The 13,368-nt window shown below is 37.8% G+C and overlaps 1 protein-coding gene across 2 annotated transcripts in view; it reads right to left on the bottom strand.

Annotated features, from left to right (window-relative positions):
- The window catches only part of CFAP47 (cilia and flagella associated protein 47), a 769,322-nt gene that overhangs the window by 120,835 nt on the left and 635,119 nt on the right, over positions 1-13,368 (bottom strand). For both annotated transcript variants that reach the window (XM_073614843.1, XM_073614844.1), the window contains exon 58: positions 3,303-3,398. In XM_073614843.1, coding sequence (XP_073470944.1) covers positions 3,303-3,398 — 96 coding nt within the window. The remainder of the gene's footprint in view (positions 1-3,302; positions 3,399-13,368) is intronic.

Consider the following 13,368-nt stretch of genomic DNA (forward strand, 5'->3'; position numbering starts at 1 on the left):
CTAGAGTAGGGAAGTGTTTAACTCCTGTCAGTTTATTTGTCCTAAAAAAAGCAGGCACTAATGGAAAGAGCACCAGACTTAAGGACACATAAGTTACAAATTCATGCAATAGTTTATTAGTATAAACTAATAAAAGAATTTGGACTCTTTTATCCTTTGGTCTGGCATTTCTTTAGTGCTTTTTTTTCTGGTACCCTTGTCCCTTGTAAGCAGCCTCCCCTCAGCCAGAGAGCTCTCTAAATATTTTTGTCCTCTTAATACTTTGTATGAACTCACCTTAAAGTCTCAGTTCATCCTGGATGAATTTTCATAATTTTTGCTGTCTATGTACCATTAGAGACATTTCTGTTCACTTCCTGCTCCAGAGATGCAACAGGAAATAAGAGGAAATCTCCCAATATGAGGGGAATTCTCCTCACTTTGTCCCTGGAACAACTGTCCTTAATTTCTTTCAAATGTCCCCATTACAAGATGTCCCTTTACCTCTTGTTCTGGGGATAACAACATTCTTGATTTACCCTCTGAGTGACAGTGGTCACCCTTATAAAGAGGGAATCTCCCCAGTGTTGACACAGACAGCAGTAACATCTTTACTGAAGGTCTAACTAGTTCATACTATATCCTAAAAAACAAGGTTTTGCTTAGACATACACTTTGATGCCTTTTTTAAATGTATTTTATTTATTTTGTAAAAAAAATGGTACAGTTCCCAACAACATCATAGTGATCTTATCTGTAGCCAGGTAATTCCCAGGATAGATTACCCTCATTTAACTAGGGGCATGTATGACATGGGAATGACCACTAAACTGCCAACTAAGTCAGTGGAGTGTCAGTTTACGTAAGTGTATGTCAAGTCAAACCTTTTGTTTAGTTTTGGATCAAGTTGGGAAGGATTACAACCCTCGTCAGGTTTTTAAAGACATTAAAGTGGTATTAAACCCAAAATCGGAGGATCTTGCCACTAAGTCTGTTGTTTTTCAAAAGAACAAGCATCTCTTCAAGGTGTATCAGTTTACAGAAATTAGACAAATCATGTAATCCTGGCAGGGGTGGTTACAATCATCATCTTTTATTTATTCATGTAAAAACTTTATCCCAAAAGGATAAACCTTTTATAAAGTATTAGTTGAATTTTGGTTTCATTTTGTTAGTGTATTTAAATCTTCTAGTACATCTAACACTCCCCTCCCCCTCAGATTGACAATGCTGATGTCTGCTGTGCTCCTGGCAGTGTGTTACAGGCCAGATCACCAGGTGAAAACAGGGAGAAAAAAGGATTAAAAAAAGTAAACTAATGCAGCCACCACATCTAATGATTGGTAAGCTGCATTTTAGTACAATTTTGGTTTTGGGTGTAAAACCGCTTCAAGTGAAAGAAAATCTTCAGTGTCTGGTGAACAAGATTTTTACTCCTTCCCTATTCTATCGAAAAAAAATTAAAACAAAATAAAATTAAAAAAAATAAAAATTAAAAAAATCTATAAAAATAATCTTTTTATAACTAATTTAAACAAAGGTATTTTATAAAATAGGCAATGGCTATTGTGCAAATATGTGATATTTTATATATTATCATATATCACACAATGGTGTACAAAAACATACCGCATCCTAGCTGGTTAGAAAACAATTTCATTACGTGTTTCAAATTCATATATTTAATATCTTTACTTATATCAAGGCTAAGTTACGTATGCATTTCTACATACCACTTCAGAGTTATTCCAAATTAATAGCTCTTAAGTGGTTTGTGGTGATAATTTAGCCTTGAAATAAATAAAGATAGTAAATATATGACTATATTTATCTGAAACATGTATTTCCTATTCAGTTAGGTTTCTTTCTTCACTGGATCCCAAGATAAGGTCCTGAAGAAGCTATTTATGGGAAACGTGTTGACCTTGTGGATCTTAAATAAATAAGAGCTATGTATATTGTAGATGTCATGCAATGTTGTTGACAATGGAGATACTTATATCTTACTATGTGGGAATTATTTTCCCTGATATGTATATGATTTTGATGTAAAAAATAAAAGTGTATAGTTACCGTGTCATCCTTGGTAGCAGTAAAGTCTGTTTTCTCTCTTTTTTTCTGTATATTGTATATATTATTATTTAGCCTCTCAGATACATTTTACTCTAGTACAGACATATTAGACTTGTAACTTTTGGACCACACATGGCCTTTAGCTGATTAAAGAAATTAAGCTGATGAAGCTACAGCTATTCCTAGCTGATAAAGGCTACGTTCTTTTTTTTTTTTTTTTTGTGCATTGGTGTGCAGTTATGTTGGAACAGGACAGGGCCATCCCCAAAATGTTCCCACAAAGTTGGGAGCATGAAATTGTCCAAAATGTCTTGGTATCCTGATGCCTTAAGTGTTCCCTTCATTGGAACTGGCCAAGCCCAACCCCTGAAAAATAACCACACACCATAATCCCCTTCCACCAAATGATTTCAACCAGTGCACAAAGCAAGGTCCATAAAGACATGGATGAGTGAGTTTGGGGTGGAGGAACTTAACTGGACTGCACAGAATCCCGAATTCAATAGAACACCTTTGGGATGAATTAGGGTGGAGACTGTGAGCCTGACCTTCTTGTCCACATCAGTGCCTGACCTCACAAATGTGCTTCTGAAAGAATGGTCAAACATTCCTATAGACACACTACTAAACCTTGTGGACAGCGTTCCCAGAAGAGTTGAAGCTGTTATAGCTGCAAAGGGTGGGCCAACTCAATATTGAACCCTACGGACTAAGACTGGAATGTCATTAAAGTTCATGTGTGTAAAGGCAGGCGTCCCAGTACTTTTGGTAATATACAGTAGTGTATATATATATCACCAAAAAATTATACTAGATTCCATATTCTCTAAAAGGTTGGTGCTGGAAGATGGGGAAGGGGCAGAGACAAGGGGGAGTGTGTGAGTATCTGCACCTGTTCTCCGACAAAATTATCCTTGCTAACATTACATATAACTAATACAAAAAAAAAATTCATACATAAATTATATATTACCAGCCATAAGCATTTTATTTACTACTACAATTTAGACAGAATGCTGATAGTTGGCTTGGACATGTTGTCTATATAAATAATTCACTGTTCTGTATTTTATGATGTTTGTAGAAAATGAAGACTAGAAATCTAATTTGACACATAGGATAATCCAAACACAATCAATTATCTACAGAAAGCAGCAATGAAAAGCACAACACCTGGAAATAAAATCGGATGATCCAGTCATTGTGCTATTTTCCCAACAATAATAAGACAAAAAGCCTAAAATAAATACCTTGTGTCTGTTTCAGGGGCAGACAGAAAGCTGGCTCTTTATTGATGGAATGGCGCAGAACAGATGCACTAAGCCGATGCATGGTCTGTTCTTGATCTGAAAAAAGTAACAAAAAAGATGGAATATTTTCTTATACTTCAATGTCAAATTCAAGGAAATAAATTCACTGATGGTTGAAATGTGATCAAAGGCCTTTTCTAATGAAAGTACTTCACGGATGAATGTTCTTCAAAGTACACTCTCAAATAAGAGGTGACAGCATCTCCCCTCCGTTTCTTTTCTCTTTGCATTTTTAATCATGTTGCTTGTCATGCCTGCAATAATTTGAGGTTTTAACCTGGAAATCATACTAACTATCCATATTACAAATTACAAAAATAATCAACTGGCATGAAAAAATTAAATACATAAAAATTGGATCTTAAAAAAGAATACAATTTTCAAATTACCTACATTCTGGATTTTGAAGTGTACTTGTAGTTACTCAGATATGATTTCAATAGGAATGGTGCAGCGCTAAAAAATATTAATGTAAAAATGTCCCAATAAGAACCAAAATAAATGTGGTCAAACAAAAGTATCAATTCAATTGTATCCGGCAATTTTTGTGTCAGCAGCTTCTACTATATGTTTTATTAAGCACAACAGATTCTGTTTTTATACTCAGATATGATTTAACCATTCAAAATGATACGTTTTTCACGTCTCTGTACAGACAATTTTTTACACAGTTCTGCCAAAAAAAGCAAGATTCCTTTATTTTTAGATATACAATGTGTGGGTTAAGGGTACCATATCATCCAAGTAATGACCTGTATGTTTAGGCTAACAATACAAAACTAGAAAAGGTACAATTTCTGGGGAAATTGTGAAAGTGTTCTTGCCTCTACAACTGGAGTGGGCAGAGTAACTGGGTGGGGTGGAGTGGCTTGAGTAACTGTGAAAAGTGTTAAAAAGCTTAATATTTTAAAAAGTATAAATAGTAGTAAAAAAGTTCCATCATTCGCTGAAAGAGCTGAACATTTTTTCAAAAGTAATTTTTTTTTTCAAAAATGAATTTTTTTTAATCAAAAATGATTTTTTTTTCTTCAAAAATGATTTTTTTTTTCAAAAGTAATTTTTTTTTTCAAAGGTATATTTTTTTTTCAAAAATGAATTTTTGTATTTCAAAAATAATTTTTTTTTCGAAATTATTTTTTTTTTTAAAGTAATTTTTTTTTCAAAAATAATTTTTTTTTTTCAAAAATATTTTTTTTTTCAAATATATTTTTTTTTCAAAAATAATTTTTTTTTTAAAAGAAATTTTTTTTTCAAAAATATTTTTTTTTTCAAAAATAATTTTTTTTTTTTCAAAAATATTTTTTTTTTCAAAAATATTTTTTTTTTTTCAAAAATGATTTTTTTTTTTCAAAAATTATTTTTTTACTTTTTTCAAAATTTTTTTTTTTTTCAAAAATATTTTTTTTTTTACATGGGGCGGTCATAATGTTTTGGCTGATCATGGGGTGGTCATAATGTTTTGGCTGATCATGGGGTTGTCAGCTTTTGTCACTTCCCACTCTAGTTTTGAACATTTCGCCATTCATTCCTATGGGACCAATTTCGCCGCAAAAACGTCATTTCGTGGACCATTCGGCAAAACATTCCACAAAGTAATAACACACCAATCGGGAACAATACGCTCGTTTCGGTATATTAATTGTCTCTGTAGTGTGAAAACTGTGGGAGGAGTCTACAAGCATTATCAAGTCTAGCAGATGAAGTCACATGCATTTGGAGTGTCTCAGCATCTTGTGTTTACAACCACTGTTTCCTAGCAACGCTCATGCCCTGTTTATGCTTCCCAAATACTGCTTCATCAAAACTGCCCCATCAGAATTACCCCATCAAAACTGCCCCATCATATTCCTCTATTATAAATCAGTGCATGGTGTGTCTGTCCCCTCCCCCGGGCTCTGTAATCAGCTGAGATGCTCCAGCCACCTTCCCCCCTGTGTATAACAGAAGCTTTGGTAACCATGGCAACAAAACAAACACTAACAGTACACTCTGATTAATGGCTAAAATTTCCTGAAATGACCTCTAAACAAATGGCCGTATTTTAAAAACTATACATCCTACAGCGAAGATCTTTATATTGTGAGAATCACAAGACCCAGACCTAGATTTTGATGTATAGTATGTCTCTGAAATATTAAAAATGAAGGCACAGTCGCAGTTTAGAAATTGCCCTTCAAATTTGGAGGGGGCTAGAGTGTAGTTTCAATGAATGTCAATGGACGGCGTGAGTTGCAAACAAATGGTCATATTGTGAAAACTATCAGGACTATGGCTTAGCCGTGGACATGTTTAGTGGCAGCAGGGATAGCTGAACGTTTTGATATAAGATTTGTGTAGGTGGGCTTGAAAATGAGGGAGTGGCGGCAGTTTAGAAATCATGTTCTGATTTTCCAGCTTTTGTCATCTCCCACTCTAGTTTCCCCATTCATTCCTATGGGACCAATTTCGCCGCAAAAACGACGATATTTCGTGAACCATTCGGCAAAACGTTCCACAAAGTAACAGCACACCATTTGGGAACAATCCGCACATTTCGGTATATTACTTGTCTATGTAGTGTAAAAACTGTGGGAGGAGTTAGGGTGGTAAATTTGGCTATAATAATAAGAATAATATATATGTGAGATAACAGTAAGTGGTCTTGCTATGCAAGAACACTTAACTAGAAAAGGTACAATTTCTGGGGAAATTGTGAAAGTGTTCTTGCCTCTACAACTGGAGTGGGCGGAGTAACTGGGTGGAGTGGCTTGAGTAACTGTGAAAAGTGTTAAAAAGCTTAATATTTTAAAAAGTATAAATAGTAGTAAAACAGTTGAAGTCCCATCATTAGCTGAAAGAGCTGAACATTTTTTTCAAAAATGATTTTTTTTTTTCAAAAATGAATTTTTTTTCAAAAATGATTTTTTTTTTTTTCAAAAATGATTTTTTTTTTTTCAAAAATGATTTTTTTATTTTTTCAAAAATAATTTTTTTTTTCTCAATATTTTTTTTTTCAAAAAATGTTTTTTTTCAAAAATATTTTTTTTTTTCAAAAATATTTTTTTTTTCAAAAATATTTTTTTTTCAAAAATGATTTTATTTGTATTTTTTTCAAAAATTATTATTTTTTTTTCAAAAATTATTTATTTTTTTTTCAAAAATTATTTTTTTTTTTTTCAAAAATATTTTTTTTTTTTTACATGGGGCAGTCATAATGTTTTGGCTGATCATGGGGTGGTCATAATGTTTTGGCTGATCATGGGGTTGTCAGCTTTTGTCACCTCCCACTCTAGTTTTGAACATTTCGCCATTCATTCCTATGGGACCAATTTCGCCGCAAAAACGTAATTTCGTGGACCATTCGGCAAAACATTCCACAAAGTAATAACACACCAATCGGGAACAATCCGCTCGTTTCGGTATATTACTTGTCTCTGTAGTGTAAAAACTGTGGGAGGAGTCTACAAGCATTATCAAGTCTAGCAGATGAAGTCACATGCATTTGGAGTGTCTCAGCATCTTGTGTTTACAACCACTGTTTCCTAGCAACGCTCATGCCCTGTTTATGCTTCCCAAATACTGCTTCATCAAAACTGCCCCATCAGAATTACCCCATCAAAACTGCCCCATCATATTCCTCTATTATAAATCAGTACATGGTGTGTCTGTCCCCTCCCCCGGGCTCTGTAATCAGAGCTGAGATGCTCCAGCCACCTCCCCCCTGTGTATAACAGAAGCTTTGGTAACCATGGCAACAAAACAAACACTAACAGTACACTCTGATTAATGGCTAAAATTTCCTGAAATGACCTCTAAACAAATGGCCGTATTTTAAAAACTATACATCCTACAGCGAAGATCTTTATATTGTGAGAATCACAAGACCCAGACCTAGATTTTGATGTATAGTATGTCTCTGAAATATTAAAAATGAAGGCACAGTCGCAGTTTAGAAATTGCCCTTCAAATTTGGAGGGGGCTAGAGTGTAGTTTCAATGAATGTCAATGGACGGCGTGAGTTGCAAACAAATGGTCATATTGTGAAAACTATCAGGACTATGGCTTAGCCGTGGACATGTTTAGTGGCAGCAGGGATAGCTGAACGTTTTGATATAAGATTTGTGTAGGTGGGCTTGAAAATGAGGGAGTGGCGGCAGTTTAGAAATCATGTTCTGATTTTCCAGCTTTTGTCATCTCCCACTCTAGTTTCCCCATTCATTCCTATGGGACCAATTTCGCCGCAAAAACGACGATATTTCGTGAACCATTCGGCGAAACGTTCCACAAAGTAATAGCACACCATTCGGGAACAATCCGCACGTTTCAGTATATTACTTGTCTATGTAGTGTAAAAACTGTGGGAGGAGTTAGGGTGGTAAATTTGGCTATAATAATAAGAATAATATATATGTGAGATAACAGTAAGTGGTCTTGCTATGCAAGAACACTTAATTATACTTGTAGGTTGAACTTTTCACACAAATGTTCAAACATTTCTAACCCAGTTTAAGTGAACTTGGGCTTTTTCCAGAAAGGGCAAATGGCAGCCTTACCAAAAGCTTATATTTACCTTCTGTTCATTCCTCTGCTGCTCCATTTGGCTGCCTCTAAATTACAGTAATGGAGTAATGGGTGCCTAGGCTGCCAATGAGTAAACACAATCTTTATCAAGTGGGATTAAGATGGAGTAAGGCAGCCCTTAGATGATTTGATTTTCTTTCCTTCCACCAGGGGTGGAAGGAAAGGAAATAACTTGATTCCTCCATTAACACAGTGTTTATGGGGGAATGTCTCCCATGGCGCTATTGTGTTCTGCCGGTGGAGGGGGGTACGGGGAGCCTACCTGGCCGGCAGAACACAATGATTACTGCTAGCGGCTATAGCCATCGGCAGTAATTGTATACCAAAAATCAGGGGGAGCATGCGCGGCGCGATGCGGGAAGGACGTGAGTAATCTCAGCTCCATCGGTCCCGGACATCACAGGCTCAATCACCAGGGCTAAACTGCTCACACCCCGGCGAAAGTGGCCTCATCGCCTAAAGAACTCCCCGGTCCATGACTGGAAGGGAGTCCGGACACTTTAAACGCTCTCAGCACCATTTAACAAACTTTCTGCTGGACGCTGCAGACAGAAGGAGCAGAAAGATGACCCAAGATGGCGCCGGCGCTAGTACACAGGCGGCCTCAGGAAAATCTGCATCCATTCCATCCGACCTCTTATCTAACGCTGGGATCAGTGAGTACCCACCTCCCCTTTCAAACGCAGACTTAGACAATAGCCTAACCACCATTTTTGATAATTTAGTGGACAAAATTGAAAGCGAAGTTCATAAGTCCACTACAGCCCTATCACAAGAGATAGCCAGCATTGGCACTCGCACAGACATATTGGAAACTAAACATGATGAACTTTCACTAGCCCATATTGACTTAAGGAAAGATTATGAAACACTTGCTGACAGCTTTGCTTTTATGCAAGCTCAAGTTGAGGATCTTGACAACCGAAACAGACGCCATAACATCAGATTGCGCGGCGTCCCAGAGTCAGTCACAGACCTCATGCCCACAGTTTCCAAGATTTTTCATAATCTCTTACCAGATAAACCTCCATCAGCATTTACTTGTGACAGAATCCACAGGGCTCTACGTCCTAAACCTACCCCTGATAAACCACCCAGGGATATTATCATGTGCATGAAAGATTTTCTGGTTAAAGAGGACATCATGCGTGCAGCGAGGAACTCCCCTAATATCTCCCTGGAAGGTAAAAAGCTGCAGATCTATCCAGACATCTCCCCTGCTACACTAGATAGAAGACGCAGGATGAAAGAAGTTACCAACATCTTACAAGCAGCGAGAATAAAATATAGATGGGGATTTCCATTTAGACTCACTATCCCATACAATGGATCCACATATACCGTTTACAATATCATTGAAGGCAAAGAACTGCTTGTGAAACTGGGCCTGCTTGAACCGGAACCACCCAACCTCTTTCCCTCAACCCCTAGATCTTCCCCAATCTGGTCCACCCCATCCTCCAGGTGAAACACAAACAACCAAAGAAGATGGCGTCAACCATTTCAAGATAACGCCTCATGACCACATACAGTATTTTTTTTCTAACACGCTGTGAAATCAGAGCATGTTTTCATTTGAAAGGAAGACAAGGGGAAGAGTTTTTGTTGTTCCTCCTTTTTTGCTTGTTACTAATCTTTATCTTCATCTTGGATGATTGAATATTTGATCCTCACAGCAAGATCCTTTTGACTGGTTCTTTTTCCCCTTTTTTTTTGCCTACGTCCATTCAACACCTGTAGTCGTTCTTCTCCCAAGATGGAAGTTCAGGACATTTTTTCTCTCCTCGGTGTTAAAGGGGAAGAAGGAGGAAGAAGAAAAGAGATTTTGTCCTTCTTACCAACCGAAGCTGTAGAGTATCCTGCAACTTGGATCCTCACAATGCACTTTATTTTGTTTTTTTTGAGGTTCTCTTTTTCTAGATTTTTTTGTCTAAAATAGACTTCCAAAAAAAAAAAAGTCCTCCTTCGATTAGAGTTACAACTCAATAGTTGTTCTTTTGCCATATTAATGTAACGGGAAGTAGCAATATTCCCTTTCCATTCTACACCCTACTAACCTGCTCCATCCTCCCCTCCCCTCCCCTTCCTAACCCCCCCAACCCTCCCTCCCTTTCCCACAAACTTCTCAATTCTCCCCCCCGGTTACTTTATATGGTTTTTTTTGAAACCTTAAGATATCCTTAACCACTTGCCGACCGGGCCATAGCCGAAAGACGGCTGCAGCGCGGTCGGCTAGTTCTGGGTGGAAGTCCGTGGGACGTCCTCCCAGAATACTGCTCTCGCGCGCCCCCTGGGGCGCGCACCCGAGAACTTCCGTGACCGCCGGGTCCAGAGAGCTTATCGCGGCCGTTTACCATGTGATCGCTCAACAGACCGGCGTCATGTCATGACACCGGTTCCTCCCGCCCCTCTCTGTATCGATCGGTACAGTGCGAGGGGAGAGGGGGAGGGATCGGATGGCAGCACCGCTGTGGGCTGTATGTGTAGTGCCCACAGCGGTGCTCAGTGACAATTGCAGTCACATCCATCCATCCCTCCATGCTCAGCCATCCCTGCAATATACCTCGCAATACTCTGCATAATACCCTGCAATACTCTGCATAATACCCCGCAATACTCTGCATAATACCCCAAAATACTCTGCATAATACCCCAAAATACTCTGCATAATACCCCAAAATACTCTGCATTATACCCTGCAATACTCTGCATTATACCCCGCAATACTCTGCATTATACCCCGCAATACTCTGCATTATACCCCGCAATACTCTGCATAATACCCCGCAATACTCTGCATAATACCCCAAAATACTCTGCATAATACCCCAAAATACTCTGCATTATACCCGGCAATACTCTGCATTATACCCTGCAATACTCTGCATTATACCCCGCAATACTCTGCATTATACCCCGTAATACTCTCCATTATACCCCGCAATACTCTGCATTATACCCCGCAATACTCTGCATTATACACGGCACTACTCTGCATTATACACGGCACTACTCTGCAATATACACGGCACTACTCTGCAATATACCCCACAATACTCTGCAATATGCCCAGCACTACTCCGCAATACTCTGCAATACCCCGCAATTTTTAACCAGTTCCCGCCCACAGTCATATGACGTCCTTGACTTTGAGCGGGGATATCTGAATGATGGGTGCAGCTACAGGCATCATTCAGATATCAGCTTTTTCAGCCGGCGATTTCCTACACCATAAGAATGATCATAGTGGCTGTTACACTGCTTGATCGTTCTTACGGGAGGCGAGAGGGGACGCCCCCCCTTCCCGCCACCCTCCGGTGCTTCTACCGACTCACCGCTACGATCGAAGCCAAGATCGTTTTTTTTTTTTTTTTATTTCAGGCTTCCCAGCCTAGAGGTGAGATGTGAGGTCTTATTGACCCCATATGTCACTGTAAAGAGGACCTGTCATGCCATATTCCTATTACAAGGATGTTTACATTCCTTGTAATAGAAATAAAAGTGATCAAAAATTTTTTTTGGGGGGAAAAAGTGTCAAACTAAAATAAACAAAGTAAAATAAACAATAAAAAAAAAAAAAAAAAATGTTTAAAGCGCCCATGTCCGTGTGCTCGCATGCAGAAGCGAACACATACGTAAGTCCCGCCCATATATGAAAACGGTGTTCAAACCACACATGTGAGGTATCACTGCGAACGTTGGAGCGAGAGCAATAATTTTGGCCCTAGACCTCCTCTGTAACTCAAAACATGTAACCAGTAAAATATTTTAAAGCGTCACCTATGGAGATTTTTAAGTAGCGACGTTTGGCACCATTCCACGAGAGTGTGCAATTTTGAAGGGTGACATGTTAGGTATCTATTTACTCGGCGTAACTTCATCTTTCACATTATGCAAAAACATTGGGCTAACTTTACTGTTTTATTTTTTTTTTAAAGCACAAAACTGTTTTTTTTCCAAAAAAAACGCGTTCGAAAAATTGCTGCGCAAATACCGTGCGAGATAAAAAGTTGCAACAACCGCCATTGTATTCTCTAGGGTCTTTGCTAAAAAAAATATATATAATGTTTTGGGGTTCTATGTAATTTTCTAGCAAATAAATTATTATTTTTACATGTAGGAGAGAAATATAAGAATTGGCCTGGGTGCTCCAGAACGCCTGGAGGTGCTCCGTGCATGTTGGGCCTCTGTATGTGGCCACGCTGTGTAAAAGTCTCACACATGTGGTATCACCATACTCGGGAGTAATAGCAGAATGTGTTTTGGGGTGTAATTTGTGGTATGCATATGCTGTGTGTGAGAAATAACCTTCTAATATGACAATTTTGTGAAAAAAAAAAAGAAAAAAAAAAATCTTGATTTTGCAAAGAATTGTGGGAAAAGATGACAATTTCAAAAAAACTCACCATGCATCTTTCTAAATACCTTGGAATGTACACCAAGTTGTACTTATTTTTACCAAAGATATGTAGCAGTATAAATTTTGGCCAAAATTTACGAAGAAAAATTACTAATTTGCTAAATTTTATAACAGAAACAAAAAAAAATTCATTTTTTTACCAAATTTTCAGTCTTTTTTCTTTTATAGCGCAAAAAATAAAAAACCCAACGGTGATTAAATACCACCAAAAGAAAGCTCTATTTGTGTGAAAAAAAGGACAAAAATTTCATATGGGTACAGTATTGTATGACTGAGTAATTGTCATTCAAAGTGTGAGAGCACCGAAAGCTGAAAATTGGTCTGGTTAGGAAGGGGGTTTAAGTGCCCAGTGGTCAAGTGGTTAAATAAGGCCTGTGACATCCGCCACCGCTGGATTGTCCCCCATCCTGCCTGTGCTGTTGACTGCGACACTCCCATCTTTGGGGTTGATGCACCTGACCGCGCTTGCAGGACTAGGACTGTTTTGTCCTCTTGAATTTAATTTACTTGTTAGTGACAAGATGTTTCTTGTCCCTTTGGTACTACTTTACATCACTGTTTTACACATGTTTGTCGCCCTTAGGGCAATTGTTAAAACTTATTTTAAAAATGGAAGTTTTCATGACATCTCTCAACCACAATGGTTTGGATATTGGTTTAATTGCTTTCACTATGGTATGTTACTCTCATGGTACATTATGCAATACACAATGTTCCTTATATACTTTTCATATAACTCCTCCCTCATCTATGAAAATGTTACTACTAATTACACTAACCACACACAAAAAATAACCTTACCTATAGCTTACCCCACATACATGATGGATTCTATTCACAAACTTATTACCTTACCCACATCTAATGGTCTTTAGAGTTATATCACATTATGTTCAGGGTTTTAACTCACCTCATAAACGGAAAAAAGCCTTTCAACATTATAAAAGGCTGGGAGCAGATGTTATTCTCATGCAGGAGACCCATTTTGCTTCTACTAACCATCCCAATTATTTTGATAAGACATAT

This window comes from Aquarana catesbeiana, linkage group LG02 (genome assembly GCF_042186555.1).
Source record: "Aquarana catesbeiana isolate 2022-GZ linkage group LG02, ASM4218655v1, whole genome shotgun sequence".
NCBI lineage: Eukaryota > Metazoa > Chordata > Amphibia > Anura > Ranidae > Aquarana > Aquarana catesbeiana.